Here is a 19,459-nt window from a genome sequence, read left to right on the forward strand (position 1 = left end):
AACAATGATTTGATCCTACTAACAAGTTTTGTGTGTGTACGCAAATCCTGATATATCTTATTTACTCACTCTGGGCACAGACGGAGCAACAGAACACCAGAAACAGTGAAAGTGAAGCTTAACCATTCATTGTGCCAAATTTTTGTTTTTAAATTCACTCACTCTTCATTAGCTGCTCATTCTACCATCAATCTGATCTGCTCTGATTAGATACGCTGATCAATATTTACCCCACAACTCAAACTCCACAGACGGCTGCTGAACGCTGAAATCTGTTACACATCTTTGTCCCGCTCAGGGTAACCTTTGGTGATACTTTAAGTTTTCCTCTGGCGCCACCATCAGGTACTTCTCCTCTCCAGTACTTTGGGTTAAGACCAAATACCAGCAAAACTAGTGACATTCTCATCAGGCTCAGCTGTGCTGTACTTGTCACTGAGAGCAGTAAATTTTAGGGATTAAATTATCAAGTAATTCACACAAAAGATTAAACAAAGATCTGAAATACTACATGCAATTTTGTGCAGCAGAAGCATGTTTTTTTCTGCTTAACGTTGCCAATAATTATCTAAAAACTCCTCAATGAGACATCTTCATTCACAGGTGTTTGAGGCGATGAACGACCAGTTGACTCTGAAATTTAAGGGACAAATGAATCTCACCATCGGACTGTATAAAATAATAATACATGAGATATCAATCAGGTTAACTTTTGTCCCCAAAATAGTAATATGTTTACTCAGTTTGGTTTGTTTCGCTTGTTTCTTCTTTCTCATTTTGCACTGAAAGGTCTTTTTTTTCACAGCTTAAAATTAGAGAGCAGATTAACACAAGTGTCCTTCAAAACAGAAACTTAATAGCTTTAAAATTACAGCAAAAGAGCTAAATGATTTACAGTGCACCGTTTTCTAGATCAGACTCAGAGTAAATCACTATCTGCTGTTCCTATAAAGAAGCCTCTGCTGCCATCTCGTGTTCGATGAGGAGCTCACATTTCTGTTACACTGTATTATATAGAAATATATATATATATATATATATATATATATATATATATATATATATATATAGAGAGAGAGAGAGAGAGAGAGAGAGAGAGAAAATACCTAAACCTAAATGACAGCACACGCACAAAAAAAATACTGTATAAAAATCAATGTTGCTGCTAATCACTGACATATCCTATGCTGTGATAATCCAAATAAAACCCTTTTTTCCCATCTAAAAATACAGTGGCATCATGACAAAAGGGTTTAAATTCTAATAAATACATAAATAAATAATGAATATTTGATTTTTATGATGAGAACTGGCATTGGTTAAAAAAATAAACTCAATGGAAACAGAAAAACATATTAATGTATAATCTTTTTTAAAGCCTGATTTTGAAAAGCACATTTTGTGTGCAGAGAGATACAAGTGTGTGTAATATAAGTACATTTTGATGCTAAAACTTTTGTACTTTTACTGAAGGAATGTCTTATATGCAGGACTTTTATTTGCAAGAGTATTTCCACAGTGTGATATTAGTACTTCTGCTTAAGTAAATGATCTGAGTATTTCATATTTTCCACTACTGTTGGTACTGAGGATGCTGCTGACTTCACCGCCCGCGCATGCGCAGCGGCTCGCTCTCCTCCTGCCTCTGTGACTGACCGCTAGTGACCTCAGTTTCTGCAGCAGCACACAACTTGAGACAACACACACACACATTGCACGCAAATTTAAAAAAAGCCCACGCGAGGAGAGATGGCCGGTATATTCGGGAAGATCTTCGTGGGCATTTACGTGGAGATAAAACGGAGCGACGGTACGTAGCTAACAGACCGACACGCACCGCTCTCCATCCGGATCCGCTAACGTTACCGCAGCGGGGTGTTTCTGCTAAAGCTAACGCGCCGCTACAGCATCTTTTCACCGGGATGTCGGGATGAATGATCGGTGCTGAGGTGTTGCGGAGATGCGGTGCAGCTGCTGTCGGCTGACAGTCACACGCCGGCCGGCCGGTCAGGGGAGCGGGCTGCCGGCGCGGGCGGGTCCGTCCACCTGAGCGGCTCTCCGGCTGTAAAATCCTGACACCTGCCCCGCTGTGGCTCCTCTGCCCGCTCCCCTCTGCACCAAACCCCTCCAGTGTGCATGATGTTAGCTGCAGTGCATCAGCCAGCAGTGGCCTGTGGATCTGATGGATGGATGCATGCATGGGGCCTCTCCCCTCCTGTGACTGAATTAACCTGCTTTATAACAGCTTTGTGCTCATTTTTAACACACAAATGTGTTCATAAGGTTGCCACTAATCCTATTAACAGCCAATAAATGCAGCTCTTGAAGTTGTGAATGACAGCAAGGAAGTCTTATCACCATCCATCATGAGCCACACCCATTAGCATCTCAGTACCTTCATTTTAGTGTCTGCAGGAATCCAAAATGTTGTATTTTGGATTATTTTCCTGCATGACATAATCTGAAAATGACATTCTCAGTTATAGATGTGTTCAGTTTGTGGCTCATTCGATATCTTGATGTCTGCCTGCTGTGATTTAAAGGCTAAAGCAGCTTCTGTATATCCTGTGCTCTACAGTCCCATGCAGCACTGAGCAGGCCTAGCATGTCTTTCCGTCCTCTCTCACTGCAGGACGGATACACCAGGCGATGGTCACATCACTGCATGAGGACAATGACAGTGTGACGGTGGAGTGGATCGAGAATGGAGACACCAAAGGGAAAGAGGTAGAGCTGCCGCTCCGACTCCCACTCTATGATGACCTCTTACAGGTTTTTTCTGTCTGGAAAATCATTTCTGTGGCAACAACTTGCATTGCATTAAAAATGTTAAAAGTGTAGATATCAGTGGTGTGAATTAGGCTACAATGATGCTCCTTAGGGTTAGGGTTACACATGCACACACTTCCATATGCACACACAGTAAGGCATATATATATATATATATATATATATATATATATATATATATATATATATATATATATAAAGTACCAACCCTACAGTACAACCTTCTCCTTGTGCAGACTTAATACTGGACACCAGCAACCATCACTGCATTTGTAATTGGGCATAAATATAAAAGAAATGTTAAAAATATTCATATGATGGAACAGTTTTTAATAGATATTCATAGTTTTTTTTAGTATACGTAGAATAAGCTTACACTTTTTGAAATAGTTTGCTTGATATTAACTTTTTTCCACCTCATGACAGAATAGGTTTGTACATTGGAGGGTGAATATACCAAACGGGACATTTCTGTCAAAGATTAGAGGTTTTTTTTTTCAAAATGTCAATAACACATTTCCTTTGGGGGCCCACTCTCATAATCGCTGCTGTAATGGGCCCCTGAGCAGCCGCACTGCCTGGTAGATATATTTAATAAGATATACGACAGCGTTAAAGGTTTGTAACCTCCTGTGAAAAAGCTGGACTGGGTCCAGTCAGACACCTGAGAGGGCTGCTCTGTAGTTTGGTGCATTTAGGTTGTAAGAGAGTTTGTTTTGCTTGTTTTGAACATGTAGAACGAATGGAAACTCAAACAAAAAAACCTAAATAATGCATATACGACAATATTTCATTGTATTTCAATAAGCCGCGTCCTTATCTGAACATAAAGTCACATGAAGTTCTTGTTTTACTTCGACGCTCGGCTGTCTTGATCTCAGTGAGATTACCTGGTTGAGTAAAGGTTTTAATTAAAATACTGCCGATAATAATTATCTTTGTCTCGTTTGTTCCTCAGATCGATCTGGAGAGCGTCTTTGCTCTGAATCCAGATGTTGCTCCTGATGAGGAGATACCGCAGAGTCCTGAGGCTCCTCTTCCTCCCTCCAACGCTGCCAAAACCAGCAAACTCCCCAAGGTCTGCTCCCCCCGCCAAGTTTTTAGGACTAGTTCCTGTATTTACTGCTTTTAGTACTCGTTACAGTTCTTGTGATACATTCACAAAATGCACATTATTGAAAGAGTTTTAATCTTAGTGTGAAACTTAGAGAAATGGGATAATTATTGCCTTTTGTTTAATAACAGGATCCAAACTACTGGGCTCCGTACAGACGTGTGAGATATAATTAATAGATTTAACTGCTGTTATTTGAATTGAGGTCTGGAAAGCTGCTAATGTACCTACAGGTGTTTTTTCAGCTATATAACAAATTTGACTTAGCTAGATTTGAATGGACTTTTGTGTTGAGATCGGCTTATTAAATTTGCACAAACTGCACTAAAATATGAGTAATTCTCCACGAATGTGACGGATGCACGCTGTGGCTCTGTAATGGTTTATGGTCTTTTTGCTTCTTTATTTTTTAGACTAAACGGATGACATCAATACCTAAGGCTGACAATCCTCCGCGGGAGAACAGAGGTATGTTTGATTTATTTTAGAGATTTTCAACAGCACGTGGAGGCAGTTACTGTGAGGGACTTTAAAATCCCATCAGTGACACAATCTGTCTCAAAAATCACACTCTTGTCTCTGTGTCGTACCTCCGTCAAATCTGACATGATACACATAATTTTAGATTCAGTGACTTTCACTTTTTGAGGTTGTCATTAACCTCGATGTTCATCACGAAACTGTGGAAAGATCCACCTTAAAATCAAAAAGTCATATGGTGATAGTTGTCTGTACATAAATGAGTATACTGCAAACAAAATGTAAACAAATATAAGATAACAGACTCTCTGCCAACATTATACTTCAATGTTTACATATTAAGCCTTCAAACTTTGGATACTGCGAGTGTTATGATGATGATTTTTACCCCCCATTTTCACTGCAGAGCTTACTCTGGGCACAGACGGAGCAGCACAGTGCCATGCACAGTTAAAGAGAAACTTAACTATTCATTAATTCAGAGATTTAGGGTTGGCAATCATTTTCCAACATACTTTAGATGAAACAAGCTGTGTTTCCATGGAAACGGCACGACTCGAGGTCCTAACCGGATAAAGAAAGTTTGCTTTCACTTGAATCTGCTCCTCTAATCCATCGATCTGATCAGCTCTCATCGGATAATAAAATATAGTCATCACAACTTCAAATAGCTCAGAGAGATGTCCAGAATCCAAATTTATTCAGTTTTAGTCTACTTGCCAGTAAAGTCAACCCGGAAATGTTGAGTACCCCAAAGTTTTATGTTATAAATGCACAGTATGAGTCCCCGAAGTTAGGAAACTGCCGGATGCTAACTTGCATATGTTTGGTATTTTGCATTATTTACCTTGTTTTTATAAATGTGCATAATCACATATACTGACAGTATTTTAGCCACTGCTTGACCACTTTGGACATTATCTTGTTGGTTTTGGGTTTTTATGAGGATGATTTGTTTCTGATCAGTTGTTTTAACACTAGTTTACACATAATTCTCTGTTCTGATATAATTTTGTTTAAGAAAACACAAAAACGTTTTTAGGACTTGTGTGTACCACCTGTCAAACATGACTTTATTATAATTTCTTTGCCTTTTCTTTGTTTCATGTCTTTCCTACCAACATTTGCCAACTGTGTATCAACTCTGACGGTCTGTGAATTCAAATGTTAACTTGAGTTATTTCAATTATTTCAATAATAATCAATTGCAGTTAAAATATGCAGACATTTGGTTTAAAACATAAAGAATGGGATTAAGCATCATCAAAAACCACCCAAATAATGTCCAAATTGGCCGTTCAGTGGCTGACATACTGTCAATATATGTTTTTATGCAAATGTGTGCAAATTATGTATATTATGCAAATCATATACAAATTGCATTACAATTTTGTTGGTTTTTGTTTAACAACATTATATCCAAAAATATGCACATTTATACAAATTAGGCATATTATGCAAATTGTCCAACATATGCAAGTTAGCATCCAGCAGTTCCCTAATGTTGGGGACCCGTACTTTGCATTTATAACGTAAAACTTTGGGGTTGTCAATATTTCCGGGTTCACAATGGAGCTCTTTAGGCTGACAAATGGACTTTTTACTAAGAACCATGAAACATGCTCAAAGAACAAATCAACTATGAAAACATTTAACAATTAATTTCTCTATTGACTAACCGATTAACCGACTTCACCAAAACCATCTGCATGAACAGATAGCAGTAGAGGGCAAATGGAAATTTCTACACATGCATGACTATGATTTTTGCTCCTCAGCTGCAGCAGTAGGAACCACGCGGGCCCGTCCCAGCCAGCACAGCCAAGCTGCGGAGCCTCCTCCCCCCGCCATCGCCCCCCCGTCTGCACTCAACCAGTCGCTGCTGCAGCAGCAGAACGGTAACATTTAGTCTCTTTATCAGGATCATACAGGTCAGAGGTCACACTGTCCTCATGCCTCAGATTTTATCACGTCTGATAAACTTTGGGGTGGTTTATACGGCCGTGTGTGTTGTTATTTTGTGGCGCAGGGTAATATTGCAGAGGCCACAGCCAGTGATGTCATGCTCCCACACAGCTGTGACGGCCTCAAAGGCTCTTTCACAGGCGCTCACTGGCTCCCACTCATACGACAACACTTGTTTTAGTCTTCAGCTGCGGCTGCTCGAACATTAGCATAACTGCATAAGTGTTCACTACAGTGGACTTAAAATCTTCAGATTTAATACTCAAACTGATAGGACGCATGGAAAGATGCAGATTTACTTTCAGGGAAAAGATTCAGAGATTACATTTTTACTGTCAACATACGCCACTGAAAAGACAGTGAATGTGTCCCGTTAAAAGGTAACTGATGACTGATTTCTGATTCCTCCTGGTCTTTCAAAACTTAAAGTCAAAATAGTGATACAACCGCGTAAAAACAGAGCATGCGTCATCAGAAAAATCATTTTAGTTTACTTCAGATTATTATTTTGCTCCCTCCTTTGCAGCACGGAGGAAATCTAACTGTGTGAAGGAAGTGGAAAAACTGCAGGAGAAACGAGAAAAGAGGCGACTTCAGCAACAAGAGCTCAGAGAGAAGAGAGCACAAGTGAGCAACACACACACACACACACACACACACACACACACACACACACACACACACACAGTACAAACACCGTCTAAGGTGGAGAGTGCTTGGTTTCAGATTTACGTTTTCTCGACTGATCTGGGGAGATATTTCATCACAGCATGAATATTCAGTGTAGCTACACTGAATTTTAAAGTTTGCGTTTCTCTCTCGTGTGTAAGCTGTACATTGGACCACGATTGGCCTCCAAATTATTTGTGATGTTATAAAATCTTGCTCATTTGCACACGCAGCCTGGTTGTTTAATGATCAAGAACATTTGAAATGAATTAAATGCAGAGCTCTGCTGGATCATTACATCTGCAAAATTTGTGTAAACATTACCACACATTTTACCACATTTCCAAATAAAAAATGTTTTTTTAATTTGCTTCAGAGTAAACACATATTTTTCTCTGCTCTTCCCTCATGCATATGTAATATACATATATATATTTTTTTAATTTGACAGTGATACTTTTGGGTTTTCTTTGTTCTGTTTCAGGAGGTGGATGTGAATTTACCAAACTATGAAATCATGTGTATGATCAGAGACTTCAGAGCCAGTCTGGACTACAGACCTTTAACCAGTAATGATCTGGTAAGTCTGCTTCAGAGCCACGTTTCTAGATTCGTAAAAAATAATCTATAACAAATAATAATTTGTGTGTTTGCTTCTGTAGAGCCTTAAACCCCACACGATTTTAAAACCTCATGCTGTGCAGCCAAACAGTTAACCCCACAAAACTTCATTTTATTATTAGTTGAGATTTTAATATTTCCAAATATATCATATACAATGTCAAGTTGAATTAGGAAAACGTGTACAAAATGATGCACGATAGATCTTGTTTGAATATTTCACTCAGTATGAACATCATCCAGCTTCAATGAAGAGCTGAAACAAAACGTGAAACTGTCAGCGTGAAATACGTTGATTTTTCTGACTTTAAAGCTACTTCAGGAGGAATAACTAAGGTTTTTTTTCAGTGTCTGCAGCATAATATTCAGTACATGAGAGGCCTGCGTGTCCTGAAAAATGACAAACACTGTGTTTGTACTTTTTGACGTTTCAGATCGAAGAGCACAGGATATGTGTGTGTGTGCGTGCACGTCCCCTCAATAAAAAAGGTAAGAGTAGCTTCATACAGGTGTGTTCAGAATCCACCGCAGGTCTCTGTAACTGCGGTTTTCTCTGCAGTCAGAGCAAAAACACATAATGAAGTTTTTTATCTGTCTCTGCAGAGTTGACGATGAAGGATTTGGATGTGATCACCATTCCCAGTAAGGACGTGGTGATGGTCCACGAGCCCAAGCAGAAAGTGGACCTGACCCGCTACCTGGAGAACCAAACTTTCCGCTTCGACTACGCCTTCGATGAGAACTCCACCAACGAAATGGTTTACAGGTGAAGTGTTTTTCTATCAACCCCCCAAAAAAGGAAAAATGGAGCCCTGAGCGTCAGGGTTGCACCAATAAAGACAACTTTTAACCTCCAATAATTAACAGTTAAACTTTAAATTATGCTGCAACAAACTTAACAACTGGCTTAAATGTTGAAAGATTACAGTTAAATCTCTCTTTATACCCTGGATTACATTTTCATTCTATTGTACCAAAACTTTAAAGTCAAATTTAAGATGTGATACAGTATTAACACACACTTCAGGAGAATTAACTTTTAAAATGGTTGAGTTTTTGAGATGGATTGAGCAAAATAATCAAAATTCCCATAAATTCTGTTTATTTTATAATAACTGGAAAAAATAATCACAAATTGTTTATTTTCTACAATTTATTCATGTTATTATTTTCATATTTTTTTAAAATATTATATATATTTTCTGCTAACAAACACTCTGCTCTCAGGTTTACTGCTCAGCCGCTGGTTGAGACTATTTTTGAGCGCGGGATGGCGACCTGCTTTGCATACGGACAAACTGGAAGTGGAAAAACACATGTAAGAAGCTTCATTTTAACATAGGAGTTGATTTTAGACACTTTTCCTGTTTTAATCGTTTGAAACCTGGATTGACAGCAGTTTTCTTGTGCTGCATTCAGATGCTTTTCTCAGGTATTTTAACCCCTGAAGCCTGAACACAGTGGTTGAATTTTTTTTAGAGAACTTGGGGGGAAAAAAGGCAATGAGCAGCTGGCATGAATTGTCCCGCAAGAAGAAAGACATAAATAAATAAAATGTAGAGTACAAATTACATCTTTAAAAAGATGTTACAGTAAATACATTTATTTTATTTGATTGTCATCTTTTCTTTTTAGGTAATTTTCATGTTGGATTTTCTGTTACTTTTCTTTTTTATTTATTTTCAATTAATTTTCTTATTTATTTATTTCATTTAACTTTCTCTTGGCTTTTTATGAGGTATTTTATTAGTTACTTAAGTTATTTTTTGCAAATTTATACTCTATTTCTTTTGTCACTCATTGCCGCCTCAAGCCAATTCACGTAGGTTTCAAAGGGTTAACTCATGTCTTTTTTCAGACTATGGGAGGCGACTTTTCTGGGAAGAACCAGGACTGCTCTAAAGGGATCTACGCACTCTCCGGTGAGTTTCTTCCACTGAGCCTCTCTAAAGTCACTGCTGGTTGCTGCGTCTGACTGAATTCATTTCTGTTATTTCTGTCTTTATGCAGCCCGAGACGTCTTTCTCATGATCAAGAAGCCAAATTACAAGAAGCTGGATCTCCAAATCTTTGCCACGTTTTTTGAGATTTACAGCGGGAAGGTGAGTGTCCTTTAACATGAGATCAGTTGAGAAGAGGACTGAGTATTTTCAAACTTTAATGCATATTCACGGCCTGCAGTGACAGTAAATCTCACCTGACTGGCTAAAAATGTAATAAAATGGTGCATTTTCAGTCGTACTTTTATCAGTTTTTGAGGCTTAGTCTCTGTTAGTATTTAGGAGCACTGCGGAGGTTTTTCCTAAACAAACGGCGTTCAGGCAGAGATGCTCTGCGGGAAGATTTGGGAATGCTTGAGCTTACTAAACGCCTGACTGACCTCGTGCAGGATGCAGATTAGACACATGCTGTCGATGTCCTTGCAGTCTCCGCACTTACAGGCAGAAAATCCAGCTCAGCAACAATGATGATTTGGGTGTGTCACGACCAACAATTTCAGCAGTAATAAAAATTATTTTATCACTATTAAAGCTCAGATTTACTCACTCATACCCACCAGAGTGAAGTGTTGGGAAAAGTTACTGAAATAATTTTGTACTCTTTAAATGTATTCTCTGTTTGCAGACTGCAGGGATGAATTTGAGATTTCTGTGCTGCACAATAACTAAGAGATTCATGGCAGCACGCTCTAAAAAATGTCCATGACTGACTAGGATACTTTGTGTTTAAGTAATAAATGTTAGCACACCAACGTGCGTAACCAATATGTTGTAAATTCAATACTGGTTTTGAATTTAAGCCTTTATCATTAAAATGGATAAAAACTGTCCCCCAGATAATAAATACAATTATTCTGTTGGGTAAAATATTTATATTTGAAGCTCAATGAAGAACATTTTCAGTTGATTATGGAAAAAAATGATTGCTACAAGACTGTAGAGTGGGACCATATAGAGCCATAATTACACTCTACCTGTCATATATAAATATCAGCTTAATTATTTATTTAAATGCAATATTATTGTCAACTTAAATTTTTGAATTACTGGAGTGATCCTATTCATTTTTACTCATCCTTTTCAGTTTACTTGTTTTCTTCTGTATTGGGCCATTTGTCTCTTCTTCTTGTTCATGATGTATTGTTATGCTATCATAATGTCATCTGTGTCACGTGTGTTGTTGCTCGCCTTTACATACATAAAAAAAAAAAAAAAGCTGAACATGGTAAAAATTATTCTGGTTAAACATCAGCATTGTCACTGCGAGCATGCTGACTTTAGCATTTAGCTAAAAGCAAACCGCGTATTCGTCCGTGCAAGTTACTAATGTTTATGTTACGAGCCTCTTCTGCAGGTGGAATATGAGCTTTAAAATAATATTCATTGTGTCATCATATTTGTGCACAAAATAACCAAAAATATATGACCATACGTATAAAAAGTGGTACTATTTTCTGCATTTAAATGTTTCTTTGTCAAATACTGCAAACTGGAACTACAAGGGTAACTACAATACGTCATAATCTACCTCATATCTACTTTGTGGCCGAGAGTCACAAAAAACTCAGCTGGTTATTTGTTGCATCCGTTCAAACCGTGAAGAGAAACGTTACAGACAGGCGCAGTAAAGCTGAACAAACGTCGCGTCAAACACTGAACTGATCGTGTCTGTTTTTAAAAAGGTCTTTGACCTGCTAAACCGCAAAGCCAAGTTACGCGTCCTGGAGGACGGGAAGCAGCAGGTGCAGGTGGTGGGGCTGCAGGAGAGGGAGGTGAAGTGCACAGAGGACGTCCTCAAACTCATCGAAGTGGGAAACAGCTGCAGGTAGGAGACGAGTGTTTGTCACCGGGAGAAGTTTGTCCTCAAAAGTTTGGACAGGTTCTCAGGGACAAGCTTTATGTCTCTGTCTCTGCGTCTCTCCTTCAGGACTTCTGGTCAGACTTCGGCAAACGCTCACTCTTCTCGGAGCCACGCCGTCTTCCAGATCATTCTCCGTCGGCGGGGGAAGATGCACGGAAAGTTTTCCCTTATCGACCTGGCGGGGAACGAGAGGGGAGCGGACACGTCCAGCGCTGACCGCCAGACTCGCCTCGAAGGAGCCGAGATCAACAAGAGCCTGCTGGCACTGAAGGTCTCCTCCTCAGTTCATACAGGCGTCCCGAGCATCGGAGACTTTCAGGCTGAACAGAGCGGTCAGGAGGGTCTGTGAGGGTCCATCAGGGTCCGTCAGGGTCCGTCAGGAGGGCTGTGGGACACGGAGGTTATCCAGCCTCAAAACACGAACGTGACTTTGGTTACGTCACAGGTTTTAGTGACTCAATGTCCGGCTTCCATAGTCTAAATGTGAAATCAGATTTAACAAATCACCTCAGTCTGTTTGGAAAAGTGAAATTTCAGGCAGAATGAATTCAAGAAAGTTTAGTGATTTTGGGTCATTTAATAAAGATTCATTTACATTTTTATCATGGGAGCAGATGTGAGTACAGTTTACCTTTTTCGTTTTTTTCTATTCCTTTAAAAACTTTTAGTTGTTGAATCAAATTGGACTAAATTTTAGAAAAGAGAAACGGCTGGTTTCTCTCTCAACTATAACCCGTGACGTCACGTGATGTCTTCTTATTGTTTGTTAAAAATGTCAAAAACACTTCCAATCGTCCACGGTGACTTCTTTAAGTTGCTTGTTTTATTCAACCAAAAGTCCAAATCTACAACCAGCAAATCTTCACATTTGAGAGGCTGGAACCAGAGTTTACTTTAAATGTTTGTTCAAACATTAATCTGCATTTAGAAATTGTTTCTCTTCGGTCGCTGATAATGTTTCTGTGTCTGCAGGAGTGCATCCGAGCGCTGGGCAGGAACAAACCTCACACTCCGTTTAGAGCGAGCAAGTTAACCCAAGTCCTGCGGGACTCGTTCATCGGAGAAAACTCGAGAACGTGCATGGTGAGCCGAAAAGACAAGCTGTCTACGTAAGACTTCATTTGCATGTTCTGCTGAAAAACGTTAATCCCCTCTCTAATTGTTTCCCTGCACAGATTGCAACCATCTCTCCGGGGATGGCGTCATGTGAAAACACCTTGAACACGCTGAGATACGCCAACAGGTAAATGTTCCGAACCGCGACAGAAAAAGCCGATAAAAACACGACAACGGTGAGATAACGAGATGCTCTCCTGTGTTTTTCTCTCTCCTGCCGTTTCCAGAGTAAAGGAGTTTGGGATCAGTCCCTCAGATATTCCCTTCTCTCAGAGCGGCGGAGGAGGCGGTCGCTCTGAGCTCTCCCCGACTTACGAGTACGATCCGTTTACTTCATCTCTCCACAGCTTCACAAGTTACAGCCGTCACACATTAATCAGCGCTTTTTGTTTCTTCCTCTCCGCTCAGAAGTCACCCAGAGTCACTCTGAGCTATAGAAAATAGATTTGAGTCCCCGGCTAATATTCTGTATTTTTTTATGGTCTGTAAATATCAGGAAAGGGTCAGAGAGTGGAGTACTGCAGTAGAAAAACACGAATGCTACAAACATAAAACTACCAACATGCCGTGAGCTGGACTGGACCAACAAACGCTCCCAACTATGGGCGACTTAAAGTAAACTGGTAACAAACGATCTCGTACTACAGTTAAACAAAAAGCTAAAACATGTTTCTGAAAAAACTATGGATGATAAAGAGGCGACGCAGTGAAGGATGGTAAATGGACCTGAAAAGGGTCCCAAATTTAACTTCGCCAAGTTTTAAAAGCAGGTAGATTTCCGTTCGGCGAGTAAGGGTGTTTTCACACTCAAACCTGTGACTCAGCATTTTTTAAGCATATGTGAACACTCTGACGATCTCAGACCACCTGAGGAGGCGTTTTGTTTACAGCTCATTTACACAAACTACCCACGCTGTTACGAGACAAAGCTGGTCGAAAATCGGCAAAATGTCCCTTTAACGCAGCCGTCAGGAGCAGCAGCTATCAAATCTCTCCGTGCAGAAACTGATTTAAAAATGAGAGACATACATTTGCAGCATTGCTGCTTTCGACCTGAGACGCGACACGACGATCAACAAATCAGCACAATCTGATCTGATCAGAGTGAGGGCCAAAAGACCCGTGCAGCAAATGTCGTCATCCAGACATTATGTCCTCTAAAAGGTGCAACGTTTGTTTTTTAACCTCAAATCTGAGTTGAACATGTTCACGTAGCCAGTCCTGGTCCAGTATTAGGCCACGTTTAGACGAATGTGGCCTTACTGCAAACAGCTAAGTCTTGCTTTTTTTTTTTTTTTTTTAAATCTGCATTTATACAAACTATCCTTGTGTACACGGATCCACAAAAACTGAAAACACTGTAGTATTTATGCCAAGCCATGTAACGTCTGCCTTTTTGTTCATTTTGCACTGACAGCACTCTTTGATTTGAGCTGATCTGATTTTCTCCGGGCTTGATGGAGTCAGTGGAAATTGTCTGTTTCTTTCTCCTGCCGTGCACACAACTACCATCACGCTCACTACATCAGATACCTCAGCAGCTGTCACTGCAGTCACACTGTTGTTTTAGGGTGAAGGAGCTCACCGTGGACCCCGCGGCAGCGATGGACATCCGTCAGGGAGGACACGTCAACCAGCTGGAGGTGCTGGAGGCGCAGTGGGGGGTCGGGAGTTCTCCGCAGAGAGACGATCTGAAGCTGCTCTGTGAACAAAACGTAAGACAAACACAGATACTCGTCAGCTTCGGTCGCAGCGTCACAGATGTAAAAGCAAACAATGTTTGACGACCGTGTCGTCTCTGCAGGAGGAGGAGGTGTCCCCGCAGCTCTTCACTTTCCACGAAGCCGTCTCTCAGCTGGTGGAGATGGAGGAGCAGGTCCTGGAGGACCACAGGGTCGTTTTCCAGGTACAGTACAGCGGCGGATTTTAACTTTATTCCACAAAGGACACATTTTCTAAATCTGAATAAACCGACGACCCTCGACGTTTCACAGAAAGGGTCAGACTTTTTTTTAATGCTGTCGCAACAACAGAAAACAAACCAAAAGTTGCTGAGAATTTGACGGTCAAGAAAACACATAACTGTCTGGTTGTAGCAGTGCCATTAAATACAAATAAATACAAAAAGAGCCCAAAAATGTCACTGAAACATGTTGAAATGCAGAGTTACAGCCCACACGGTATAATGTCTCTTCTATTTTTATCTAGTTTCTGTTACGTTTTCATCATAGACATTGAAGTCTTGTATTAATGTTTAAATCGGTGTTTGACTGTCCTCACAGGAGTCCATCCGCTGGCTGGAAGACGAAAAGGTGCTTTTGGAAATGACGGAGGAGGTGGACTACGACGTCGAGTCATTTGCAACTCAGCTAGAACAAATCCTGGATCAGAAGATCGACATCCTCACTGAGCTGCGAGGTAAAGATCCCGAGCTTTATTTAAACTATTTTAACGGTCAACGGTGCATTTAGGGCGTCCAAACACTTTGCATTCACCTGGGTGCAAAGTTTGGTTTGACTTCTTTCAAAAACATGAAGGAAAAAAAGCAATTAAATTTCCCACCAATTACCAAAAATTAGTAAAAGGTCACAAGATAATTACCTAAAAAATTGTTTTAAAAAGGAGGGAAGGATTATTATTAACCAAAAAATAGGGAAAATTGTCCAGAAAACTATTTTTAGAATTATAATTGTTTCATATTTAAAGATTTTTAACAGAAGAAAATATAATAATAGTATATACAAAATAAATATTATTTTGTTGGGAGTTCATTTTGTGTTTGTTTTTTTAGTTTAATTTTTTCCCAGTGATTTTCTTGTAATTTTTGTACTGATTTCTTGATTTTTTGGTCCATATCTTGTTAAGTTGCTTGTTGAAAAATATCAAACCAATTTCTCAAGTTTTGTAGGTTTAATCATAGGTGTGTTTTGGGCATATTTTTGGGAGTATTTTTAAAGTGTGGTATTAGTCCTTAAATACTCAAGTAAAGTATATTTTCTTAAAAAAAAAAACAAAACTTTTTTCAGTAAGAAAACAGAAACAGCACTGGGGTGGCTAAAAAAAAAAAAAAAAATTATCCGCATCCTCCCATCGCTCCGTGCAAACGTATGGGAGAGAGGGTAAAAAAAACCCCAAAAAAACCCCAAAAACGTGTCCTCTGTTATGTATGTTTCTGTGGTCATCCTGAAATGACGCTGCATTATTAAAAGTCTTTTGCGATAAAGTGCAGTACTTGAGTAAATGTGCTTAGTTACAATCCACCTCTGATAACCTGTTTTATATTTTCTCCTCTTTCAGATAAAGTCAAATCTTTCCGCTCTGCACTGCAAGAAGAAGAGCAAGCGAGCCAACAGATAACCCCGAAGAGGCCTCGAGCACTATAGACGCACGCAGAAATCAAATCTCGCTGTAATACTGACTCGAGAAAGGTGAAGGCCTGCCGCCGCGGAGCTCGAGAGCTGATTCAGCTCAGCTGTGATTTTTCGACTTACTGTCTTCTGTGCGTTTGGTCTCTCCTCAACCTCTTTGCTGTACAGGCCGCCGTCGCTTCCCATCATGCATCCGTCCATCCGTTCAAACCGAAGAGCAGGCCGTCTCTGCTCCTCCATCCTCCTGTGAAGTGTATTTACAAGGTTTTGTATGTGTCACAAGTGCTTCATTTTAAAAAAAACAACAACAAAAAAGTTATTTGTTTTAAATACATTTTTTATAGAGTCAAATCATAGCTTATGCTCACTTTGGCCAATTTTATAAACAACTTTTTGCCATTTTGTGCAATATTTGAGAGGATTTTCCTCCCATTTGTCCCCTTGTTTCAGCTGAAGGGTGAACAGAGCGTCGAGTTTGTGTGTAAAAGGAGCCACTGTGTGTTTGTGTTGATACTGTATGTAATATATGTTTGACTGAGAGAAAGATTAAAACAAAAATAACCTTGCATTACATTAATTGACCTAATGGGGGCACTATAATCAAAGAAGAAGCAACTGATTTCAGAGTGTCCCACGCAGCGATTAATGAAACAGTAATTTTTAATTTGCCAAAATAAAGAAACTCTACTTCTTCTTGTGATATTTGTTTTTATTTATTCTAGTTTTAACATTTTAAAATCATGATGGAAGTCTTGAACTTTATGAAGTATTTGTTAGTGCAAACAGACTATTTTTTAATTACATTTTACAGATGCTTCACATTCAAAGTTTCTCAATTCAGATTTTGAATTAATGTTTTTAATTTTTCTTTATTTATGGGAACTGACTGACAATGGTTTGCTATTTTTTAAGCAAAAATGCCACCGTTAAGTGTTTCTAGCTTTTAAATGGGCTGCTTTTGCCCCCCCCAAAAAGGAAATTATATATAACCCTATACATACATTTTGTCTGTAACAATTTAAACATATTTATAATACTTCTAATCATTTTCTTTTCACCTTTTGGTAATTTCTTTCTTTTTTTTTTGCCAAGCTGCTCATTGCCTTTTTGCTTAGGTTTCATGGGTGAAGTAGGTTATGAAAGTCATCTCAACACAGAACAAGCAAACTGATTTCGAGCCAGATTTCAAGAGATTTATACTATGTGTTAACTTCAATTAACAACACTAAAACAGCAAAAATCTGATTACGAAAATACTTTATTATATACTATTTAGCCTATGCCATATGCATGATCACAACTAAAATTATCCAATTAAATACATTAATAAAAAGGATCGAGAAATGCGTAAAATCCGTCAAAAACTCCCTAAAGTTTAAAAATATTCTAGACTAGGTTACTTGACCATTAACGTACATTTTCATGGGCAGCAGTTAACGTTAAATTATTTGAACTTACACTAAAAGTCAATGGAGTAAATTTTAACATTAACTATTGTCGAATGTATATTTAACGTTACCTCGGTTGTGTTTGAACTCTCCGTCGAAATGTTTACGCAGTTTATCCCGGTTAACGTCTCAAGTATCGCCAATGATAACGCTGAATTTCGGCAGGTGCGAAAGTTAACGAATAACGTTTAAAAAAAAACTCGACCGTTATTAATTTTAAACCTAACGCGATTTTTTTCGGTATAAAGTTGATTATAAATGCACAACTATGCCGAAAAAAAGTGACGATTAACGTTACAACGCATTTTTATATTTCCAGGTGGCCTGACGGTCAACAGGAAGGTCACCAGAAAAACCGTTAACAAAGAACCAGTAACGCCATCTAACGGTCACAGAATGTACTGGAACACCTGTTAGCCTATCTAAACAAAAACAAGTTAAAACGCCAAAAACAGCTAGAAAATACCTTTAAAACATACTTAAGTGTTTTTAAAAGACTTTCTGAGTATTTAAAACGTTCTCTTTTGAGGACAAAACAATGTTTTTGTCGCTGTAGCTACATAAAAATGGCGTCGGTGACTCACCAGTTTAAAACGTTCAGTTTGTCCGACCGTGGTAGCTCGTTGGTATTCCGTTAATAAGTCAAAAACAACCGTAGTTTATTAACATTATTTTACATGTTTACAGCTGGGTTGTTTCATCTTGTAACTCCGTAAATTCACCGTCAAACAGCTCGTTTCAGAGCGGCAGCTCAGCGGCCTGAACACGGCAGGTAAAAAAAGCGTTTCCGCCGGAGACTCAAAGCTGGTTTACGCTCACAGGAGCGGTCACTCGGTTCGATTTTCGTGGGCCTTTTTTTTCTTTCTTTTGTTTGTTTGTTGCTTTGACTATAAAACTTATTTTGTTTGTTTGTGTGTTTATTTGTTTGGTGAAATATATTGACTGTTGCTGAATTTTGAAACCGAACGTTCTCATTATTATTGTTTGTCAAAGCACTTTGTAAACTTTTTAAAGGTGCTATATAAATCAAGTTAATATTAAAATAATGTTAAGTTCTTTATTGTTACCCTTTGAAACCCGAGAAAATTGATTTCTTCGTCATCTTTGCAAGAAATTACCCATAACAGCAACTGGCAAGAAATTCATAAAAAGTAACCCTCCACCCCCACCACCCCCCAAAAGGAAAACCAAGCAACTGACCTGAAGAAAGTGCAAAAACGAAAAAAATAACTAAATAAAAAGAACGCATTTTAACTACATAAAGCATTTAAACTACACAATTATAATGATTATACGTTTTTTTTAAAAAAAAAGTTTTCTGGATATTTTCCCTTTAAAAATAATAATAATAAAAAAACAAACACATTTTCAGGTCATTTTCTTATCTTTTCCCAATTTCTCGCAATTTGCAGGGCATCTCCTGCCAATTTGCTCATTGCCTATTTATTATATATTTGTGGGCATTCTGATGTTTTTCTTGTTCTTGTTTTTCTCTCATTTTATTTGGCATGTTCAAAATAAAGATAACTAACTAACTAACTTTTTGAAAAAAGGGAAGTGCTAACTAAGACACATTTATACATACACATATTAATTGAGAGCATTAAAAAAAGTCTTGGATCTTTAACTTAAACCCGTGAAAAATGCATTGCATTTTTTTTTAAAAAAAATTTAAGGTTGAATTGTGGGTTTCTATTTTTTATTTTTACTTTTTTTTTTTTTTTTTTTTAAGCTTTTTTTGCTTTTGTAGGGTTGACTTGTACAAACCCGCAATAAATAACTAAATAAATTTTAAAAAATCCATCCACCTAATATTTGCTTGTCTGAACCACAGCCGTGAAATGGATGAAATAACAATAAAATCAAACGCACACATGTTGAGTTACCGTTGAATTGTATTTATTCCACAGAACAGACAATGGTAGAGAAAGCCGAGGTCGGCCCGATCTGTCCGAACACGTATGAGACATAAGTACCTACTGTATCCTCTGAAAACAAACACAGTGCTTTATCAGTGGCTGCCAATG

At 38.7% G+C, this 19,459-nt stretch overlaps 2 protein-coding genes across 6 annotated transcripts in view; one reads left to right on the forward strand and one right to left on the reverse strand.

The window, feature by feature from the left end:
- Window positions 1-18,265, reverse strand: part of LOC121960324 (uncharacterized) — a 41,496-nt gene extending 23,231 nt beyond the window's left edge. Inside the window, exons 1-4 of one of the 4 annotated variants that reach the window (XR_006106958.2) lie at window positions 18,017-18,262; window positions 16,108-16,228; window positions 14,202-14,318; window positions 11,823-11,977 (exon numbers count right to left, since the gene is read on the reverse strand). Coding sequence is in view for 1 of the 4 variants with exons in the window: in XM_042509996.2 (XP_042365930.2) it covers window positions 14,202-14,228 (27 nt within the window). In the remaining 3 variants the exon portion in view is untranslated. Of the gene's footprint in view, window positions 1-11,822; window positions 11,978-14,201; window positions 14,319-16,107; window positions 16,229-18,016 lie in introns of those variants that run through there. The other 3 variants (XR_015775169.1, XR_015775170.1, XM_042509996.2) reach the window with 3 other exon arrangements.
- Window positions 1,630-16,680, forward strand: LOC121960323 (kinesin-like protein KIF2A). 2 transcript variants are annotated; one of them, XM_088071076.1, is made up of 21 exons: window positions 1,630-1,810; window positions 2,633-2,727; window positions 3,749-3,868; window positions 4,318-4,372; window positions 6,163-6,282; window positions 6,876-6,976; window positions 7,503-7,598; window positions 8,074-8,128; window positions 8,243-8,405; window positions 8,867-8,957; window positions 9,498-9,561; window positions 9,650-9,741; window positions 11,322-11,464; window positions 11,567-11,771; window positions 12,473-12,583; window positions 12,676-12,743; window positions 12,844-12,951; window positions 14,148-14,331; window positions 14,421-14,522; window positions 14,899-15,034; window positions 15,914-16,680. In XM_088071076.1, the coding sequence occupies exons 1-21, from the start codon at window positions 1,750-1,752 to the stop codon at window positions 15,997-15,999; spliced, it is 2,256 nt and encodes a 751-aa protein (XP_087927202.1). In that variant the 5' UTR covers window positions 1,630-1,749; the 3' UTR covers window positions 16,000-16,680. The 2 variants fall into 2 exon arrangements, with proteins under 2 accessions (XP_087927202.1, XP_042365931.1); XM_042509997.2 differs by having other exon boundaries at window positions 12,844-12,933; window positions 14,187-14,331.
- Window positions 18,266-19,459: the final 1,194 nt, after the last annotated feature.

The sequence above is a fragment of the Plectropomus leopardus genome, chromosome 20 (genome assembly GCF_026936395.1).
Source record: "Plectropomus leopardus strain MGB_pleo_1.0 chromosome 20, ASM2693639v1, whole genome shotgun sequence".
NCBI classification, from domain to species: Eukaryota; Metazoa; Chordata; class Actinopteri; order Perciformes; family Serranidae; genus Plectropomus; species Plectropomus leopardus.

Coding starts and splice junctions, on each gene's coding strand:
- LOC121960323 (XM_088071076.1), top strand. CDS start 1,750: ATGGCCGGTATATTCGGGAAGATCTTCGTGGGCATTTACGTGGAGATA. Junction 6,283..6,875: donor GCTGCTGCAGCAGCAGAACG/GTAACATTTAGT, acceptor CCTCCTTTGCAG/CACGGAGGAAATCTAACTGT. Junction 11,772..12,472: donor AGAGCCTGCTGGCACTGAAG/GTCTCCTCCTCA, acceptor CTGTGTCTGCAG/GAGTGCATCCGAGCGCTGGG.